The sequence below is a fragment of the Pezoporus occidentalis genome, unplaced genomic scaffold (genome assembly GCF_034315485.1).
Source record: "Pezoporus occidentalis ecotype Australia unplaced genomic scaffold, CSIRO_AGI_Poc_V1 ctg7, whole genome shotgun sequence".
Lineage (NCBI taxonomy): Eukaryota > Metazoa > Chordata > Aves > Psittaciformes > Psittacidae > Pezoporus > Pezoporus occidentalis.
The window spans coordinates 11083396-11106469 of NW_026916052.1; the positions used below are offsets into that span (position 1 = coordinate 11083396).

Here is a 23074-nt window from a genome sequence, read left to right on the forward strand (position 1 = left end):
AACAAGTAAAGCCATGTCATCTTCCCCCAGCCACTTAGTGTTATCCCTCTTGTGTGTGCTGTGTGTGTGACTGCATGGTAGATTGTACTGAGGAACTGAGCTAGCTGGAAAATAGCTTTTTACCAGTAGTTTTTCCAGACCCACAGAATTGTCAGGCTGCTCAGCTCTTCAGTCCGTCATAGTGTCGTGTAAGGAAGCACAAGAGCAGAGTGGTGCAGAGGTCAAAAACACTCCCTGAAATTAATGATAGCTTAACCTATTCATTAAACAACAGGTTTAATCTCTTTGTGCTTCACATTTGGTGTTGGGTGTCACTCTTCAAACAAGAGTGTATTCTCTTGTTTGAGAGGTTTGTTTTCCTGTCTGTTCACTGTAGACAAATTATGGTCTTTTGGTTTTATCAGACTAAGGGATATGTGTGTTGTTACAATTAAGGCCTACAAAGTGTGGGGTAACAGAATAAATAAGGAAATCCAGTAATATGTTTTTTTTTTCTGGGATATGTATGTATATATAGATTAGACTATGCATCTAGCACCTCTAGAGACTAATAGCCCTTTCACAATTGTGACAGGCAACAAGTCATCAGCTGCACTGTCGTCTTCTGTCCCAGAAGACAGCAATACATCCATGTACAAGTTTTGGGGACTGCTTAGTTACTTAAATATGTCTGTTGCTTATTAGCTGAAATGTGAATTAATAAGTGTCAGATATTTTTGTCTGGAAGCATTTTACTTGTCTGCAACTGTCATGATCAGCACTGTTTATGTTCAGTTTAATTTATGGAAAATTCTTTGGCTGGAGAAGACTTCATGTATCTTACAATTTCCATTAATTTTTATTTAAATGCACAGAATCTCCAGCTGGTAGCTGATGGCTGCTGTAATCTACAAAAACAGATTCAGATTGCTCAGCTCTTTGGAGTTCCTGTTGTGGTTGCTCTAAACATCTTCAAGTAAGTCTAGTCTTTCATTACTTTTGTGAGTAAATTCACAGTTAAAATTTCACACTGTTCTTGATTTTTATATTAATCCATTTTGGCATGGACCAGTTAAGCTATTAAAGAATTTCCTTTTTCCATTATGAATATAAAGACCTTTAAATCCTAACTTGTTTCTAAGGTTTTAAAACCACTAAAAAAAGTATATACTGTTATGGAACTATTAATCTTACACGCAAATTGCCTATAACACATACATATGCTGTGTATAACTGCATTATGTATATGGCACAGTTTCTGTGTAGACTTGCTTTACAACTGTTGATTGTAGAATAAGGCTAAGTATATAATGTTATAAAAGAGCGCTAATTAAACAAAAAATAATGAGATGGAACTGTTTGGTTGGCAGAACCGACTCTGCTGCTGAGGTTGATCTGGTGTGTAAGATTGCAAAGCAGTCTGGAGCATTTGATGCTGTACCCTGCAATCACTGGTCAGCTGGTGGTGGAGGAGCAGTAAAATTAGCTCAAGCTGTGGAAGAGGCAGCCAGGCAGAAAACCAGTTTCAAGTATCTCTACAGCTTGGAGGTAGGAGGGTTTATTTGGTCTTCTGAAGGGCTGGTTGGTCCATTGTTTGCGGTTTTTATGGTTGTTTTTTGTTCTGTTTTAATAAATGAATGCTGCATCAGTGTTGGATTTAAAACAAGAACATTGCAACAAAGCTATCTTGGCTTAAAATCACAAAAGCTGGAGAGAACAAAACAATCTGTGGCTTATCTAATCAGAGGAGCAGGATACTTGCTGGTAATGCTGGTTATTTAGTGCATTGAATGATGATTCTGATACTTTCTTGTTTAACATAAAAGTATGTCTGTAGGTGAAACATTCACAAATTATTCTGGGAGACTTCTCCACAAAGACCTCACAGACGTGATATTTGTCCCGACAATCAGCTAAAATGAAATATAGTTACTGTTTCACTGTCATGGCCATTGCACCAAGTTGTGGCTCTCTGAAGCATTCAGTCTCTGTATGAGAAGGTAGCAAGTACACACTCACGCTACATCTGCTCAGAAAGACAGGTCTATGCAGAGAGAAAGCACTCCATTTACCAGCACCCACTTACACACCCACAGCTGTCAGATGAACATGAGGAACGTAGGTTGCCCAGTCCTGCTCCTTCTCTCCCGCCAGTAAAGATTGGAGTCTTCTAGCACAATATGACACACGTGATATATGGGTCACTGCTGCTGTAAGCCTTAGATCCTCAGTCTTTTCAGGAGCAGCCTGCAGTACCCCTGTCCTGCTCCAGTTGCTGGCAACAGGATCCACTGAGGTTCACAGCTCACTCCAGCTGCTGGTAATCATACCTCTCCTCCTGCTCTTTAGCATTCATACATACTCATCTAGAGTAGAAAGCACAGCCACACAGAAGGTAGAAATCAGATTTAATGAGAACAGAGGACAGACTGTAGTCCTCAAGCTCAGACTTCAGTCAGACAAGCTGCCAACCAGACACCTTTACACTCAACTGGCCCTATCTTCCCCTTTTCCCTGTATTTTTTTCCCATACTTCTTCCTCCTCAATCCATCTTGATTATGTTTGTTCCCCATCCTTGGTCCTTCTACTAAACATGCCCTAACAATCTTTATGCATTTCCATAGTCCCCCTCAAAAATCCTGTCATGAGTTTCACACTCATGTAAAATGCTCTTCTTCCTACAGCAAACCTGTGCTGCTGTAGCCAGTCACACCCTTTCATTTGCAAAGTTTTCTGATGAGTTTCTCCATTGACTCTCCATTTCACACCAAGGACAATGGTCCCATCCTTCCCCTTGTATGGTTTTAGGCAGCAAGCAATTCAATGTGCTCTTATTTTCACTGATTAGGTTTTCCCACTGATTACGTTACTAGGGTTCCTCCACCTATCATTGTTCCTCTGATCCTTGCTTGGGTTTTGTGTTTAATTTGCTTAGTCAGTTAGTCAGATAACCTAACAAAGGATATTGTAGTCCAAATTTCAGTTCTGAGATTGAAGACTCAGGGACTATGTTATTGCCGTTGTCTCTCTGCAAAGTAACATCTCAGCAGCATGAACTGCCAAGAGGAGCAGTTTGCAAGGAAGGGCTGCTCAGGCCCCTGAAAGTACTATGCTGGAGTACCTCCATGCAGGCAGAACATTTGGAGGGTTTTATTGCTGAGAAGGTTATACAAATGATTTCTCAGGACCTTTCTGACTGTCCAAATGTGGGTGGGTTAAAATTTGGGCAGCAAAACAGACTTCTCTGGCACCAAAGAAGCCCTTGTCAAATTTCAGATCCTGTTGCCCAGTTGATAGTGCTACTTAACTTTCTTTACAAAATACATGAATGGTATTTTTTAACAGCAGAACCTCAGTTTCATTCTTTTAAATGGCTGAAAGTTCCTGTTTTGATTCTTCTCTCCAATATAAAGTTCAGCCTGAGGTAGGTATGCCCTGTGTTGTCTTTCACTCTCCTCCCTGATATGTACCCCATATCTGTTGCACCCATTTTATTTCTTCTTTCCACCTCTCACGTTGTTTTCCCAAATGTCAGTAATTCAGCCAACTCCTATTGGTATTAACTACTGCCTACACAGAATAGAGGGAAATTGAGAATTTGAGTGCTGCAGCATTTATTCAAACCATTTTTCGCACAGAACATTTTTACAGCCAAAAAATGGGTGATGTATCTGCCTTTTTGAGTTTGTCTCTAATGAGATACTTTGGAAACAGAGGATATAATTTTTCGGGTTTTGCATAATAAAATAGAAACAAAAAATAATCTTTCAGAAATACATGTAATAGTTTTCCCTATAGGACACTTATGTTACAGAGATAGTACGTTATCATTTGATGAGTCCCAAGCTCTGGTGTTACAGTATTCCATGTAGGTTACAGTCTTGTGGTATGAATGAGTAGAAAGGATTGGTAAGGGTGGAGTATGACGGAAGAAAATGAGATTGATTTCTACTTTAATGTCTTTCCCAGACACAGCATTCTGTTCTGTGTTGCATAAGCAGCATGATCTTAAACACAAAGGGAATAAATCACATCTTTACATCAACTTAATATCCCATAACTTAAGTATTATAAGCCTCAAAAATATGTTGAAAGGATTTAAAAATTCTGTAAAAGAAGTAAATTTAGGCCAAGAAAACCAGTAAAGTTCAGGCTTCTGTTTCATTCTACCTATGCAAAGGATAGGGACTGAAGCAGTTGGAAGCAGCCGAGTGAAACAGCACTGCTATTGCTTGTACAGTATGGTAGGTCATTTGGTCACTGGGCTCAGAGAGACATGAAGGAAAGACACCTCTTCCAAATAAGCCTGTCCAGATATTAATTAAGGTTTTAATGGGTTTTTTTTTGATGTAGCAGTTTAGAGGACTGATATCTTCTGTTCAAAAGGGTAACTATGATTAACAGGATAACAGTCAACTTTATTTTGAGTAATAGCTAGGGGTAATAGACAATTAAGAAAGAGTAGAGGTAGTAAGATGGGATTCAGACAGATGGTTTCTCCCTGTCATTGTGCCTAGAGACAATGTAAGTGAAAGGATGTAGTTCCATCCCTCGTTATTAGCAGTAATTGTAACAAATACTATAGTAGCATGTGGTTTTAGTATGGATTTTTGCCCCCACTGCACACTAACCTCTTACTTTACTGTTGAATTTGTTTCTTACCAAGAATTTGTCTTCAGTGTTTTGAAGATGGATTTGGTTTAAAATCCTCCTGAACTCTATGAAATAATCTGTGGTGTTGGGTTTTGGGTTTTGGGGTTTTGTTTTTTTTTGTTTTTTATTATTGTATATATTCTTGCTACATAAGGAAAATATCAAAATATCAACTCTCTTATAACTGTTGACTTCCCTTCTGGGTTCACTTTTATTGAAGTATGAGTGTTGCAGCAGAAAGCTGTCACTCAAAATAAAGCTGACTGACCCATTAAAAGTAAGTTTAGATAGCTAGCGGGAGGATAGGAGACAATGGAAACGTATACACCCCATTTCCAAATTTATCTGGCTTCAGTGCCTCTTCTTGGCAGGGGGGAAGCTCACTGATGCATGACTGTCGAGTAATCTGCCTTCTTTCACTATCCTGGTCTCCTCTTTTTTCCTGTGGTGAACTCTCCCTTGACTTACAGCAGCCCTCCTTAACCTGGGGGAGTAAACACAGGTCTGAATAAAGGCAGGCATTAAGTTTTTAAGAGGTGCATTGCCCCTTCCTGCAAGACAGCTGGTGCACAATGGACTAACACTCCAGGAGACAGAAGGACAGGCATATGGCATGAGGCAGGATTAGCATATCTGGCCAGTCAGTGAGTTAGTATTGTCCCATTTAAAGACTGAGATGGTAACCTGACAGATAAAACCCAACAGAAAAGCTTCAAATGATATGATTTATACAGCATTGGAAAACGAAATTGAAGCATGTAAAGGTCACAAAAAGGAGAGAAGGCATTGTTCTAGTCTTCCAAGTTTGTCAGATGACATCTGTTTTTTCCAGTGCTCTGCCTTTAGGTAACATCATGACAAATGAAAACAATTCCAGGTTGTACTGTGGAAGTTGATTCCACACTTATTTTGGCTGAGTGTAGTGTATTGCCTGGCCAGACTGAGGAACAAAGGAGAGCTTTCTCAGCTTGGAGCCATCCAGTGAGAATGAGGTTGAGAAGCAGCACTTCTCAGGGAGGCATTCAAGCAGTTAGCAGCCTCAGCACTGGGTTTTTCTTCCCCTTCCAGGAGCATAATCGTAGAATAGTTAGGGTTGGAAAAGACCTTATGATCATCTAGTTCCAACCCCCTACCAGGGGCAAGGACACCACACACTAGACCGTGTCACCCAAGACTCTGCAACCTGGCCTCGTTACACCACTCATTACCCGTCTCCCATCGGACATTGAGCTGTTGACTGCAACTCTTTGCTTGCGGCCATCCAACCAATTCTTTACCCATAGGGTGGTCCATCCATCAAATTGATGTCTCTTCAGTTTAGAGACAAGGATGTTGTGCAGAACAGTGTTGAACACTTTGCACAAGTCCAGGTAGATGACGTCAGCTGCTTTGCCCCTATCTATCAGTTTTGTAACCCCATCATAGAAGGCCACCTGGCCTTCTTGCCCCGTTTCCTTCTTGTTGGGATATAGTGCTCCTGAGCTTGGATCAGGTGATCCTTGATTATCAACTAGCAGTCTTGGGCTTTCCAGTGCTTTATCCCATGGAACCTTACTGAGCAGGTTCCTGAAGAGGCCAAAGTCTGCTCTCTTGAAGTCCAGGGCAATGAGTGTGCTGCATGGCCTTCTCATTGCCCTGAGGATCTTGAACTCCACCGTCTTGTGTTCACTGCAGCCAAGGCTGCCCTGGAGCATCACATTCTCCACCAGCCCATCCCTGGTGGTGAGCACAAGGTCAAGCATGGCACCTCTCCTTGGCAGCTATAATATTTATTATATATTTATTAATAATATATGGTTTATTTATGTATACTATTATTATATATATTTATATATTTATATAATTAGCTATAACCTCTCCAAATCTGGAGAATAAATCCACAGTTTGGTCATCAAACTGGTCACCTTTTCAATCTCACTGTGATTGAATGGGGGGTGCTGTCAGAGGTACTAGGGGTATTTTCTCTTTCCTACACTAACACCATGTCTGTTAAGCCATGAAAGTTATCCATTGTGTGTCTGCTCTCACGTCAGCCCAACAAAGGTCTTTTCTTTCGCCTAAGAGGCAAATAACTTCTATATCTTTCTTGAGTTTAATAATGTATGGACCCACTGGAAGGTCCTGCAGCACTATCAGAGTGAGAATAAATAAAATTATATATGCTCCTTACTGAAACTTTTCGTAATAAATGATGGAGATCATTTCTCATCTCAAAATGCAGACTGTGCAGCCCTCCTGGGTATGCTAGTTTTTAAACTATTTCCCCCCACCCTACTGCTAGTAAGCTACCTAGCAGTGAAGACACATGAAAGAGGAATTCCACAGGGCTGAACCAGCCTCTCCTCCCACTCCCATTAAGGAGATTTTGGTGGATTCTGGACAATTCTTCCTCTGAATTGCATGTTGGAAGCTATCTTTCTTCCACTCCATCCCTATTTTTTGAGGCTGTAGGCTCTTGACAGCACTACACTTCTGTGTTTGTTTTCACTATTTTCCTGTTCTTTGCATGAAGCAATTTTCTTGGTCACAGCTGGAGTTTCAAAGTTGGGGAAATGGAAAATACATCTCTAAGGCCACAGGCTTAGGTGTTGATTCACAAACTGTTTAACTTGACTGAATATGCTTTTTTAAAAAAGCAAAACCTTGTCCTGTGCCAACAGAGGAAGGGGGGGGCTGAAGACTTGGGAATCCTTCTGTCAGCCACAGATCTTCTGTAACCAGAATACACAGATACTTCAATAAATATGGTTTTATTTTATCCAGGGTAAAAACTAGAAGTAGGAATTTGAATGTGCAGAGTCAGCTATTGTTTTTGCACTGCACTCTGTCACCCCCCCCCAGCACCTTCAGACATACTTTCATCATATGTTTTCATTTGGCAACCTTCCCAAGAAGAGGAATGAGTGATGTCTGCATACTGTTTCACTTAGCCAACCAGCAATTTTTTTTTTTTATTGCTTTCAGTGAATGCATAAGTTAAAATTTAAAAAAAAAAAAAGCTAGTGCCTTTGATTTTGAACTATTTTAAGAATTTCACTACAAACAATCAGCTTATTTTAACAATAGCAATAAACTGAGAGGTTGTGACCTCATAATTAAACTATGGTGATCTCATAGTTAAAAACAGGCACTGAGACTAAAGTGAATGTATAAAGAACTTGAAGTAGTAAATGTAATAATTTTACAAGTTAATAGGTGCTTTTGTATATTTTCTGGTTAAATGCAGGTTTTATCAGCAGAATCTTACGTTTTCTCAGAGAATAAATAGTTTTAAATATTTAAATTGTATAACATCCAAAACAGATCCCTTCAGACAGTGCTGCACTGACAGGCATTCACTTAAGGTATTCAATTTAAGCTAGCTAACACCAGTGCTTCTCATAATAGTGTGGTTTAGCTGCAACTGCTATTGACTCTGGCTTTTCAGAGATGTTTTCTGTTGGCCTCTGTTTTGGTAAGGAAGTCAGCTGAAACTTTTAAAAGCAGAAGAAAGGGAGGAGGAAAGAAACAGGTTGTTTTAAGCAGTCTCAGGGATTGGCTATGGGGAGTTAAAAAGATTAACTCCTTTCTCCAGTAGCCAAACAGCTTAAAATCAGATATTGAGATTAGGATGCAAAAGATGGGAATCCTGAGAAGAGTCTCAAGGCAGGTCGTGGGTAATCTGCATGTTTCATTTCACATGATTCTGACTTCAGGCAACAAGACTGATTTCAGGAATCCCAGCCCAAGCTGTGTGTCCCTGCACAGCTCACTGTTTCAGCTGGTACATTTCAGTGATCACTTTTGAACAGTTTGAGTAATTCTTTCTGTAGATACAGTATTTAAGCCATCTCTGTGTCTCTGATTTATACTGGCTTTGTCTTTATGGTAAACTGGATTTGTGATCTAATCAGGGTTACAATAGGTTTTTTTTTAACCTGGATTATATTTTAGCCACTATCACTTTTTCTGGTATGTGCAGCTACACAAACAGCGGTGCTGCCATCTCAATTGCACTGACACATGGGTGAGTGTGAGCAGCAGAGGAAGGGAGGATTAAGAATAGTTTCTTGAAGCTGGACTGCTGTCCATGGAAATCCTCACTAAGCACTGCGTGGAAAAATTATAATCTGCAGTCCTTCACATTATAGTTGAAGGAAGAGATGAAGAGTGAAGGAAATGTGAGGAAAGGGTAGCAGAAATTCAACGGTTATTAAATGAAGTTTCAGTTACAACCTTGCTTTGATAGTATTGCAAGAAAGAAGTAGCAAGAAGGCTGGTGGAAGTAGCAGTGTGGCTGGATGACAGCACTGGTGTGATTTCATCTGCATAATCAGTTTAGTTTTGGGAATGACAGCCTCTTCGCTATCAGTGCTGATTCTTAGCTTAATTGTTCTCTATCAAGTAATGAGATGTATAGCTACACAGATACTGATTTGGTGAAAGCAGCTTGTGCAGTTATGGTGTAGCACTTGTTGTGCTTTAGCCAAGGAGATAATCCTGTTTATGGTGTGGGTGCTTGGCAGCCTCAACAAGCATGTGTGTTTGTGTTTGCTTCAGAAGAAGCATATGGCTTTGGTAGCTCTGAATGGGTGAGATTTCAGAAATGCACATTGTCTCTGGCAGGGCTGGGGAGATTGGCTATTTCTGAGAGAAACATCAAAGCTACTCGTCAGCAAATATTTACACTGTGTGGCCCTGTAGCACCTTCTCATATTTGGTATAAATATACGTACAGCATTTCATGCTATCATTTCTTTGAGAAGCTAAAATTGAATTTGTAATGAATTCTCTGAAGCTGCCATAATTTCTTCAGCATTAGTATTAATACGTAGTCACATAGAAGTCAGTTTTTGTCTAAATCCATACTGCCTATTGTGTATCTTATCACCTGTTCTCCACCTAAATGTCCTTGGTTGTGTAGCATTCACAACCTTACATAAGGGAAATGAGAAGAGGAAGAGCTTTTATTGCTGAGCATAAATCTTTCATGCTTTTGATACTGCACATTTTTTAAATATCACTATCACCATAGCTTTTCAGATAGCAGAGGTGCTGTGGAACCAAACTGCTGTTCATACAGGTGCATCGACACCATTCGAATGAGACTTTTCATCCTTCTTTCATTAGGACTCTTTTACTGATGTCTTGCAGATAGGTTCATCAACTGAGGATGCTGTGTTGTTCACAAGTGGGAATGAACAATTGGTTTAGGAATACCCTAAGCCATTGTAGAAAATTCTCAGACAAAAAAAGTGACAGATGTGAAAGTACTTCTTTTTTCTGAGTGTCTAAGATACATGGTTTCTGCTGGCAAATATTTGATGAAGGTGTTTAAGGTACAAGTAGGTGGTGCACATGATTTTTTTAGAAGAGTCTGGTATCAGCTGGAGAAAAAAATCCACTTAAAATCCCGTAATGAACTTGTGCAATATGCCTCTATTTTTCAACCCCTTCAAATTCAGTTAAGCACTTTTCGATATGAATTAGCACTGTGAAGCATTACTACATATGGTGACTGCCTGTGCCCATTAGTTGGACTTTTTTCATAGTGAAGTGCTGAATAATCAACAGTTTTGTTGAAAACCTAAAGCTAAACTTGCCTTTAAAGACTAAATAAAAAAAAGTAAGAATTGTTCCTACAAGCGTCTTGTAAACATCCAGGCTTCTGGAATGTCATATATGTAAAAAGCCTCTTGAATTACTAGGGCTTCTTTTCTGATAAATACCAGTAAGTTATTTTCAAGCAAAATAAATTTTTATTTCTCATGTAAAGTACAAGGTGGCTTTTCTTTCAGAAATACTTCTTTAAGTTAAATTAAAATGAAGTTTTCCAGCAGTATTACTAGATAACTGAAATACAGGAAATTTTAGCTCGAAATGCTGTTACACTGTGATTCTAAATAGATAATCCCTTAAAAATCCCACTAAATACTAGGAAACAGGTGGATCATTAGCATGGTGTAGTGCTCAAACTCCTACTTGAGCCTGATCCTCAAAACTTCAGGAAGGAAGGGTGTCTGAGAGTGCTCACATGCATGGACTGTCTTAATATGTATAGAGCATCTGTGCCTCCCTGCTGATTTCTCTCCTAATTAGGCTTAGCGAGGACTCATCTGCCTGTGTTGGGAGATTAAATAGGCTCTAACTCTCCTCTAACACCGTGCACATAGCCTCACCTGTTTGTAAGAGGCTGCCTTGCAAAAATTTATGATGATCTCAGAAAACCACTTTTGTTTGCCATGCACACTCCCATAACTGCTGGTGATTCGTTGGAGTTTACATTTGCAAAATGTGAGGTGTGGGTACTGGTCTGAAAAGTATCTGAAATGCTAGTTAAAAAAAATATCCGTAGAGAGACAGTTTGACTGTCCAGCGTGACTCAGTCTTGAAAGGTATTGCACAAAGCCCAGGAGGAGCAGAATGCCACCGCTGTCATTAAAGCAGTCTCCTCTGATGTTAGCCAGAGCTCTGCTGGGTTTCATTTGGAAACTGCGGCTATGGTCACTGTGAGAGAGCTGAGGGCGTAGTTATTATGCTGCTGTCAAATTAGTTTGAAATATTTTGACACAAATGCAAGTTGAATCTAAGTGAAAATCTCCATCTCAATGAATTTACTGAGGTTTAAACAGAAAGCTGTTAGTTTTGATGTTAGCCTACTGACAACAGAGAGCAGTATTCAGTTTGCCCTTGCTCTTGCTGTTAGTCCTGGACATCAAGCAAACACGCTCAAAAAGCAAGTTAACAGACGTTTTGCATATCTTCTGTGGTGTTTAAAACTGCCATGGTTATGAACATATTTAATAACCTGAGAAAAGTTTTATCTCATGACAGCTATCCATACCCATTCAACTTAATGCTGCCAGGAATTATATCCAGGATATTGGCAATGCATTATCTCCAATCCTCATTAGATTTTTTTTGCACTGCTTGGATTCCTTTAAAAAGCCTGAAGTCAGGAATGTGACATCATTCCACCCAATTGAGGTGCAATACACATATAGTCAGTATGTTCACAAAGCGTCTTGTGGAACATCTTTAAACCTTTGAAGTTTCCTGTCTGAGGGGGGATTTTATTTGAGCCTTAGTAGCTTTCAACTGTCTTATATTGAAGTTACTTGAAAGTCTGGCAAGCTTCTTTTCTTGTGATGTCTCTCTTACTGGATTTCCTTATTAATGTAAAGGCAGACTACTTTAAACTTTAATTTTTCTAAAATTCAGTCATAAATACAAAAAAAGGTCAATCTGACACAAGCCCTTCAACTGATGCATCTTTGCAGAAAACTCATTACTTCTAGACAGGCATTGCAAAAATGTGATTAACCGTGGGACTTCCTATAAATACACCAGATAGAGTTTGTTATTCACAAACCAGTTCCTAGCCTTTGTTGGAATAAAATGAAATGCTTCTATTTTGAGTTCTTGTGCATCTTGTGTTGCTTTAGATTATCAAGTCTTCTTCCCCAAGTGGTATCTCTTTAGATTTTGTTCAACTCTTTTTCTACATGTATTGTTAATTAAATATGCTAGAGTACCAATTGGGGTAGGATGTGCCTTAGAGTACTGCATGCATCTCTGGCCAACTGTGGTCAGCACTGAAGTAGCTGGACTGATGGAATGATCCTTCCTTCATCTTCCTGTTCCTATTGAAAGAAGTCAAAGAGGATTGCTTGTTTAAAATAGTCTATATGGGTGACAGTTGCTCTCTCCAAGGTCATTCAAAACCAGAAGAGAGAAAGAGGAAAGCATTGTTTATGCTAAATAAACAGAAGTGAAGGCACAAAAAAATAAATGCCTGGTCTGACCACAAAAATGCCCTGTCTGCTGCAAATCTGTGGAAAGTTTCTAATGGCTTGAATGTGGGAGTCTGTATCTGCCTTCAAATAGAAGCCATAAAGGCAGAACACGTGTTCAGTTTGAGCTGAGTAACATGATGTGGATGTGGATACTCATAGAGGCAGGGGTTGAATTTAAGTGTCTTGTCTTAAGTGTACCTAGAATGCTTTACTTTTTATTTTTTTTAAGTGTCCAAAGTGTTTTACAATATCAGTGCTACGATTCAAAATACATATTGTAGGAAGGATAGGAGGTGAGAATCAAAAAACAAAAGAAACTATGATCAAAGGGGCAGTGAGGAGAAGCAAGAAATTCTGCTACAGTTTCTTGCTTCTCAGAAGAACCTTCCCTGGCTGCCTACTACGTTGCCTTGTCCACTCACTGTATAGATTATCTTTATTGTGAAATGAAATTTATTTGTCTAGTGATCCCTGTTAATCCAGTGGAGCTTGCTTCCTTGTGTCTGCAGTGTTTGCTGACTCTTGATCTTTAAAACTACATGGCAGTAATTTTCTTCCTCACTTAGGCAAGAATGTAAGCTCATGTTGTCAACTCTGTAATGCACAAATTGTGCAGGTCCTAAATGATGGTCATAATTCCTGTACCTGTCACTGAATATCATACCGATCACCAGTGCCCTTTACTTGCTTTTATGCTTTAGCAAGTCTGTTTAACAAAGGTCAATTTAAATGAGAGATTCAGATTTCTCACTTAGCAAATCAGATCCTAGTTTCTCTTGGTTTATGTTCATCCTTGTATTGTGCCCTTGTCTTTGCAGCTTCCTATTGTTGAGAAAATAAGGATCATTGCTCAGAAGGTGTATGGAGCTCAGGATATAGAGTTGGCTCCTGCTGCACAGTCACAAATTGATCGTTACACCCGGCAGGTAAGAACATGAGTGAATTACGCAGTCAGGTATCTGCTGGATGAGAGTCTTAAGAAACATCAGGGTGTAGAAGGTTCTCCAATTGGGGTGTTTAGTCAAGCTTTGCTAACAGGCATGAGCTTACCCATGGGACTGAACTGTGGAGGTCAGTGGGGATTGGTTTAGATTAGATTAGATAGAATAAAATGGTTTTAAACTTGAAAGCTGTCTCATCCTCTGCAAGAGATATATGGTGTTTGGAATCATTCAGAGGTTATTGGTGACACTCTATACTTTCTATGCAGAGGGGTAATTTTGGATTACTGCCTTAAATGTGACAACTGCACATGTGTAAAAATAGCAGTTAGTGAATTTGCCTAGTTTGGGCATGAGTGTTCATTTGTACCAGCAAAAAATGAGTTTGCAAACACAAAAATATCTGCACACAGCTATGTGTGTTGATAACAAAGCTCCCAATATGTGTGAAATGTTTGGTTTTTCTTCTGTTCCTACTATTTTCAATGGGTTATAGATGCTAAAAGGTGAAATAGATCACCATTCCTAAAGCATGTGGGAATGGGCTTTGTTACAGTTTGAAAATAGTTTTGAAACCATGATGAGAGGTGAATGTATTTTCTGTAATGGAACAGCTTCTGCATGTAAACGTGGCTGGAGCCTTCCTTTCAGAAAATAGAAACTATGGATGGTGTGTCATGGAAAAATTCCTGAGTATACTTCAGTAGCCTAGTCAAACAGACAGAAATATAGCTGGCTTCTCTTACACAAGCCTCCTGAGGATTAATTTGATTTTCTAGATGGATAAGAAGCTTACCTAGTGTACTTGAAGCAAAATAATCCTTCTTTATCTTTTCCTTCTGTGATTCTCTAATCCATTTTTTAGTCTAAACATTAGTAATTTTAGGAAAGAATTTCACACTGTCATTAAGGAGTTGTCAGCAGTGGGCTGCAGAGGCAATTCCCTGTAGTGCTGCCTCTCCTCCTGGCCTTGTGAATTGCATCCCTGTATGTCAGGGAATTGAATAGAAGAGCAGAATATGCTTGAGTCAAGGTTAATCAAAAACCTGGGGGACAAATAGTGTTGGGGGAGCTGCTGAGGGTCTTTTCCTGATTTTCTACCACTTTTTGAGTCATTAGTGGAGAGAGTGCCCTCACCTCACACAGTTTATGTCTTGTTTAAAAACAAATCAAAGTATTATTAGCCTTTTGTATTTACTTCCAAGAAGACATTAGTACCCTTAGAGAGCTTTGGACTATGAATCCTATTCTCAGATCCAAATAGGTCATTAAAATCCAGAAGGAAGTGACGTACTGGGTTTTATTGAGTTGGTGTACATTTCTTGTTCAGTCAGGTGCCCGTTGTGCGCCCTTTCTGACAATAGCACACTAGCCATTGTATAGGCAAATTTGCACCTAATTGTAGATTGGGAACCTACTCTAGAAACTGGATATCAGTACAGCCAAGTCTCTGGAGATAGAGGCCTGAGCTGAGAGGGAATAGCATGCAAAATAGTGTTCTATTGTTTTATGAAATATTAGCGGTTAAGAAACTGAGGTTAACTATTGCTATATGGATTTTTGGGTTACTGGAAAATACTGATAACAAAGTGAAAACAAATTATGTCTTTACTGTAATCTTAAAAACATTTTTTGATTATTCTCTTTCCCTTTTCTGTTAGGGATTTGGAAATCTTCCCATTTGTATGGCAAAAACTCACCTATCCCTCTCCCATCAGCCTGAAAGGAAGGGCGTTCCCACTGGTTTCATTTTGCCAATTAGTGATGTGCGAGCCAGTATTGGAGCTGGATTCATCTACCCTTTAGTAGGAACGGTGAGTGCAGTGTATTCAGCTCAATCACTCCCCTTCCTTTGACCCAGCTTGACAGGGAAGTGCATTTCCTATTTGTCTCTAAAAATAACTTGTAGAACCAGGTGAGTTCTTGGGGTTTTGTCAAGATTTTATCCTCACATTTTTTGTAGCTCTACATTGATAGGAAAAGAGAATTAGGAAAATGTAATATTGTATAAGATCTTTGATTACAGGGTCTGAGACAAAGGCTCTTTCCATTGGTTCTGTTTCTGATGTTTTTCAGTTAGTCTAGAAGAGTTAGCCACCCTAATGCTGCAGAAAAAATTAATTTACATGTCTGTTGCCTTTCCTTATTCAAGTTGCAGCCTGTAAATAACTGTAGTGATATGATCATATTCTAAACGTCAGATTTTTCATCTGTCATTACAAAGCATTGTAATGTATTTAGATGAAAGGAATTCTGTTAGGAAGAAGTGTATAATTAAAATGATTGCTTTTTAGCTGATGAACCTGATCTATTCCCAGTCCTTGTGAACATGGTTCTGTAAAAGTAAGTGATGATGGAAAAGGATAGATTTCTAACTGCAGAAGTAGTAGCACATTCTTTCTCCTTTTTTAGAGATTTAAACAATGAGGTGGTAAATAGAGGTAATTGTCATTTTTTCTTCCTACCTGTTAATAAAAGTACGGAGTTAGATTAGGAAGCTACTGATAGTTTCTTCCCTGACATGCCTTATCAAAGTTGATGGGAAGCTAGTTAGCTCATGCCTTTTGCCAGTCATGCACATCTTATTCCAAACAGTAGTTGAACTGCATCTGACTTCTCTTAGCATGAAGTATTACTTATATGTAGCTGAATCATTGGATGATGCTAGAGAAGGGATGCAAAAGCCATTGCATTTCCGGAAAGAGTACTCTCCCAGTGTTATCTTATCTTTCCAGAGCACGGCCTGATTTCCTTGCATAGCAGTACACTTCGGAAAGGTTGAAAGTTTCTAATCTTTTGTTTTGAATTCCCTCTGAAACAATCAACTGTTTGAAACAAGGAAGGAAGTACTTTCTGACCCGGAGAGTTCCTGGAGCTCAGGAAACTGTGTCACTCTTAACTCACTGGACTTGAGGATATGCTTTCCTTCTGCATGGCCACATTATGCGCCAGAAGTGAAGCACAGCTGTGTGTTTAAATTGCGTAAGACCAAATTCCAATTGCTGGTGACAGAATAAAATTTGTCAGAAGTTCTAGTATCTCCTTCATGGCCTGGATTCAAGTTTGTACTGTAAGTTGTGTGTCATAAAGTTGTGAGGAATGAACATGAAGGATGGGCAGCAACTAATTCCAGTCCATGAGGGAGATATTCTGTAGGATGTCAGAGCGAAATGTTCTTGGGTTGAGCCTTCTGAATGAGTCACACATTGCACGCTTCAATACAAACTAGCTGCAGTTCAGTCTCATAAATCCATAGGAACTGTCCATAGGAGCAGTATAAACCAAACAAGTTCAAGCATTACCTCTCATTTTCAGTTTCTGCCTAGAACAGAAAAAAATCTCACTGTTCTTATGGAGGACATTTTCTCTATGGGATTTCTTACTGAGGGGTATTGTAAAAAATACACCCAAGTTATACACTGACTTTGAAGAGAGGTAGTATAGCCATGGAATTTTTCCCATATCAGGAAGTGTAGGCAGTATACTCTTAGTGTTGTGTATTCCAAGAGAGTTTGTAGGGCAAGGTACTATATAAACAGAAGATTGCCAAGAACTAAAAATCTAAATAGGCATCGATCATTGGTTGTTTGGAAAATATTGCTAATGTTCAGGAATGTAAGATAGAACACTCCTTGGAACTTTCACAATTGCCACAAATCAAAATGAATGAATGAATATGAATGTATTCCTAATATCCTTACCATACAATTCTTTCTCTGTAATAAAATTTATGGCAAGACATCCAGCTAGCTGCCTTTCAGAATTGTCAGTTGTGACCACTGGGAAACAAGCAAGAGCTGTACCACTGCTTTTGAGATCCCTTTTCTATTTTGCCACCTTCAGTTTTTTTTGTGTGTGTTGCTGTTAGCAATTAAATCTTAGGACTTTTTAAGTTGTGCAAGAATATTTTTGTTGTCAGGTTCCAAAACTGAAAGTCTTCCTTTGACAGTTCTCTTAGTAATAAAGCTATCTGAAAATGTCTAATTTGTCAAAGCAAATATAAAAGGGCATGTCCTGAAGGTTTACAGTGGCTGGAGATCAGATGCTGCAAGGAAAGGAATTACAGAAATCCTGGTGACAGTGTATGATGAAAGCATCCAGTCATGACAGTGGATTAGATTTCTTTATATAGGACAAAAAGAAGGAGCAGTATGTATTTTTTCCTTTTGTTACTCGCTGGCTAATTGTATTCGTGGAAAAGGATTCTTCGTATCTAAGCTGTTTAGAGCCTTCTTACAGCTACGACCCCTCTGACGGCAGAAAAATGCTATTGGACAACATCTTTGTTAAAGTTGTAATGATATTTCTGATGTTAGTTAAATACCAAACTCCATTCTCCGAGCAAATTTTTTATTGGACAAGTTCCTCACACTCTAACCTGGCAGAACTTATCAGTGTTAAAGCAGGTTGTTAGAATTCTACTCCAGTTTAATTGGGAAGAGCAATACAAATGGAAGAGATAAGTACTGATGAAAGATAATAAAACATCTGCAGTAATTAGCATTTGTAGTTTAACCTTGTTATTAAGACATGTAAATTAATTACATTTGTATTTACCCCAGCACTCATAGGAGATCCTTTCTTTTTTTCTTTTTCTTTTTTTTTTTTAAACTAAGTATTTAATATGTTGTCTTCATATTCTCTAAGCAATATTTGTTTTGTGTTATGGTTGGCTCTGCTTCCCTTAGAGCATGGAAGTCTTTCCAGGAAAAATGAGCTGAACCTTATCAGAGGAGATCAGCAGTGAAACAAGAGGTGCATTTAATTAACACTGGCAGAGCTTTTATGCAATTTCTCTGTGACCATGACCCAGAGGGCTACATCACTCTCACAGGTGGACTGTTGACATCATTGCTTGGCTCAGTAGAGTGATGGCAGGAAGACTGCTGGGGTATATGTAGGAAACCAGTGAGGTCATTCACTAGCAATGCTTGGGTGGAGAATTATTAGATTTTTGTAGTATGTGTAGTATGTCCACCCCCACCCAAAAAGCCATTGCAGTTTGGTGCTTTATCACATTCAGCCACTTTTCCAGTGTTCTCTTTCATGTGGTGTGCAAGAATGCAGGCTGGTCATAGAAGTAAAGCCTGTTGTCTTTTGTCTTTGTGAAGTGACAGTACCAAATCACTGGTGCAGGTAATACAGCTGTGTTTGAATCACAGTGAGATTTTTAAATACGTACTACCATTTTCCAGCCATGCACTTTTGTTTCAATGGGTTAAATATACAGACAAGGTCCCTTTGAAAATATGTGGAAGCCTTTGGAACCACATCATCTCCCAAATTCTCACAGCAAACATCCTTCAGATATCTACATATCTGAGAAAGGGTTGGTCTGTTACAGAAATATTATTTTTTTTCCTGATAGAAAAAGCAGTTCAAGTCTCTGGAAGTAGTTCTGAAACTGTATCCTCTGGGAAGGAACTCTTGGGGTGATCCAGTGTGGTTTGAAATCAGTTTATGGGAGTAATAAAGCCCTAATTCACTTGTGGGTGAGAGCCAGGACTGTCCTGCTAAAATATTACCTGAATATTGTAAGGGGGAAAAGACCTTGAAAGTAAATATTTTTATGAATATTTTAAGAAGGAAAATGTTGTTCCCTGTTGCATTAATTTCTTCCTTCATAGTGGTTAAGAGCTTAACAAGTTTTAAGGGTATCTGTTGAACACAAGCTGGAGTCCAGGCCCAGATGAAGTGAAATTGCCATTTCCCAGTGATGCATGAGGCCCATTGTCGTTTTGTCACTTCCCTCAGGCTCTCTTATGGGATAGCTGAATAATTATTGGTCGATTGCCCAACTCTTCCTAACAGCATATGTAATGTAATTTTTCAAAAACGTAAATGTTGGTGACATTTACATTTGCCTCATAAAACATTTAGCTTACAATGCAGTTTTATATTGTTTACAAAGGAGTAGTGCTCTGCTAGGTATTCCAACCTCTTTCAGTCAAAAAAATTGCCCCTGATGATGCGGCACTTGCCACTTGCCTTTGGTGTTCTCTAATTGCTGTGTTGCAGCAGTACTCAGAAGTTCCCAAACAGCTGGTTGTAAAAATACTGGGTGCTCATAGACACCGCAGGCAGGTTTTGAGATAACTGCAGTAAGTGTGGGAAAAATTGCAGAAGAGGAAATTGATGAAGTTAAACTCACATGGGAAATGTAGGCTAGCAATTGTGCAGTTCTTAATTGAAAAATGCTAACAGGAAAAGAAAAGCCTGTGCTCTCCTCTGTTAGATGATGTGCCTTTGCATTTATTACAGTAGGTGTAACTCCTCTCAGGAAGGAGGGAAACATATTTTCTGAATTACACAGGGCACATCGTTCCTGTACAGTGGCATAGGGTGCACATGCAGAAATGCTGAATGATGTTACACTTGGTGAAGACTGGGTAGGCTTGACAGGGCAGAGGGTGAGTAGTAAGATCAATGGCTGGAAGTGAAGGTGAGGACAGTCAGATTTAGTTCTTTGTGTTTAAAAGCTAGATGCTAAGAGATGATTTGTGTAGCAACAGCAAATCCACCTGTGTTCCTTCGTGGATTCATGATGCAGTTGTGGCAGTATTGGGTTGGCCAGAAAAGGTCTCTGTAGGTGAGGCAAAAATAGACCCAGGTGAATGATTGAGCTGAAGGGATGATGATAAAGTCGTAGATTTTAAGGAGAAAGGGGTATGTGGCAGCCTTTGGAAATGTCCCAGGTGTGTGGACTAAGAGGCATTTAAGATTCAAGGATTACTGTGGCCATTTGTGATGAGGAGATGGGAACAGAAGAATTGGAAAGACAGGATTGACTGCAAAGGAAAAGAAATTAAATTGAGTTATACCAGTGGGAGGAGATACTTGTGAAATTATTTGAAGGCACATCCAAGATCTACATGGAGAACTGGAAAGGGGCACTGAAGTAAAAGCGACAAGGGTAAAAGAGATTTGAAGATGTTCCAAATGCATTAGTTGAAACAATGACATGATCTAAGATCTGGCCAGGAAGAACTCATGGGAGTAATTGGCAGATATAGTTACAGGAGAACAGAACATGCCTTGCTGATGACTAAGGATTTTTTTTTTAATCAAAGAGAAAAAAAGCGTTTTGCTGGCTTAAAAAATGTATTATCATTTCTGTAACTTTTGAAAGTACATAAAGAATGATGAATGCTATAATTCTATTATTCTGATTTAAATGATTGTTCAGAAATTTTTATATGCTCTGAGCATTTGCTGTTTACTTCAATTATATTAAACTGATGTGGATAAGCCAGTGCTTGTTGGAAATTGAGTAAATATACTTTGCTTCAGAATATTGCACCTCCCTGCCATAGTCAATAAGCTGTGACACAGACATATAGTAAGATATCCTCTTACACTCTCAAAAAAAACCCAAACCACCTCTCTTCCTCCTCTTGACAGATAATGGAGGCAAAGCATATAGTTTCTGTGTTGTTCATACTGTCTCTCCTGACTGCTAGTTGTCTGCAAATAAGCATTTAACCTACATTACGATATAGTACAATGTATTGCCTTTTCTGAATGAAAGACCAGGTCCAATTGCTGGTGATATCAGCAGAATTAATTTGGAACTTATTACAGCTTCCTTCAACCTAGCCTTACATTCCTCAAGAGCCAGCACTTGCAGTCAGCAGAGCTAAAGGAATGGTTTTGCTTTTTTTCTATTGAGAAGAAAAAAGAAGTGTAGGCATGTGTGTTATTTCAGCAAACTGAATAGTTGGAGGAGGACTAGTTTCTTTGGGACAGGATGAAACCATTAGACAGCATATCACGGAAGAAAATAGACTCTGTGGTTTGGTAAGCTATTTAATGTTTAGATTAGATGAGATTTTTCTCAATACAACCTCCATTATAAGCAATTTCAGCATGACTGTTGTAAATTATTTCTTTGTGTTTGGAGTGTCCATATTATTTTCCCATCTTACCATATTTTAAGCCTTGTCAGAGAACAATTCTTTTGTGCAAATGTTTAAATTTGCCTCTAACCACTTGAAAATTAACTTTTTAATTACAAAAAAGAACCTGGTTTATTTCTTTTATCTGACAGGTTTACTTGGTCATCTTTTCCAAAGATATTTGTATTAAATGCATCTATAGAAACGTAACATTATGTTCAAGCTCTTAGACTTAAATAATAAATGTGTTGGTGTTAATTCAAAATAGTTTATCTGAATAGGTTCCTTAAAACAGATGTTTATTTACAAGTACAAAAAGTGACTTTCATGTTTCGTTTTAGTCAGTAAGTGATACCCTGAAAATGCATTTTGGCAGCCTCCCATTCTTTGAGAAAATATTACCTTGCCTCCTTTGCTTTGCATGCAAAGAAGCACAGGACATCATCAGCCATCATGCTATCATCAAAGGTATGGTAGGTTGAGGCTGCTGCAGAGGAATTTTTGAAACTGGTATGCCTAGATCACGAGTACTTTAGCACATGTTTTCAGTTAAGATTTAGCTGACTTGACACGTCAGTTTAGGTGGTATAGATTCATTGATCAAGAGTAGTGCCTGGCTAGTGTGGACAATTTTAAGTGATGCTGAACAAAGATAACTCGTTATGCTCTGGAACAGTTTCCTTCAGTATGGTTGTTAATGTTTTGCCCTTTTCAGACCTGTGAATTTGTGTGTAATGACCTCAGTGCAGCTGTCTTAGGCTGCAAATGCTATTAGTGTAGGCAAATAAAATGAGAATCACCTGTAGCATGCATGCAGCCAAAGGGGCACCTCTATGAAACCATAGTTTCCTCAAGAACTTCAGAGAGTCTGGGAGTCATTAAGATCCTTGCTGTCTGTTCCAGTAAGACCTAACCATGAGCATGGTTATGTTTTCTATCTGTTTCATTCCCTTACCTCTAATATGCAGTACGTGATCCCAGGCAAGAATGGATATAACTGCATCAGTTAAGAAAGGAAAAAATCATGAGATTGATATTCCATATGGAGGTAAGAACTCTTTGAATTATGTACATTAACCTATTTGCATGGGGCTTGCAATTAACAAAGATACATCAGCTGAAAGTAGGAAGTGTAATTTGAACAGAAGCCAGCAGCAATTTTGGACCATTGCCCTTAGTTTTTACATGTGACTTCAGACATGAAATATGGACGTTACAGTGGAAATGTAGGCATATGCAAGTTTGAGCAGTTAGTGAAAGCCTTGCTGGGCGTTCTCCAAGGCAAAGAGGGGGACTGGTGACTGAATCATGCAGCTCATGGCAGCTACTCCGTGGCACAGTAGTGCTGCCTGCCCGCCCTGATCCTCACCCATAGCTCTGACTGCTGTGTACTTGTGCCGGTTCAGAGCAAATAAATGGGTTTGATTAAGAGCTCATTCAATTAATCAGCTTCATATGGACTTTGATCAAATGTGAAGAGGTCTACAATAGATCTGTGGAACATCTTGAAACTGCAGCATTAAGGGATAATGCTATCTATACAGAAGATATACAGACTTGAGCATTAGAGAGGGCAGACAGATATTTACTTTCCTTGTTCATGATACTTTGGATGACTTGCTTCATGGAGAGGCTGGTGCTGCCAGGCCCAGGGGTCACTGAGTCTGGTGGTTTTGGGACAGGCTGGGTATCGTTGCTACCTGTGTCGGTTCAGGTTGGATCTTGGTAGCAGCAGACGTGCTCTGTCACTTCCAGCTTTCTGCTGTTCCTTCATATAGGGATGAAATGAAATTGTGTTTCATGCTGGTTTTGTTTGTTCAGCCTGATAAA

At 39.1% G+C, this 23074-nt stretch overlaps 1 protein-coding gene across 7 annotated transcripts in view; it reads left to right on the top strand.

Moving 5' to 3' along the window:
* Positions 1-23074, top strand: part of MTHFD1L (methylenetetrahydrofolate dehydrogenase (NADP+ dependent) 1 like) — a 153281-nt gene that overhangs the window by 88342 nt on the left and 41865 nt on the right. For all 7 annotated transcript variants that reach the window (XM_062641747.1, XM_062641740.1, XM_062641742.1 and 4 more), the window contains 4 exons: positions 855-955; positions 1350-1527; positions 13227-13334; positions 15011-15163. In XM_062641747.1, coding sequence (XP_062497731.1) covers positions 855-955; positions 1350-1527; positions 13227-13334; positions 15011-15163 — 540 coding nt within the window. The remainder of the gene's footprint in view (positions 1-854; positions 956-1349; positions 1528-13226; positions 13335-15010; positions 15164-23074) is intronic.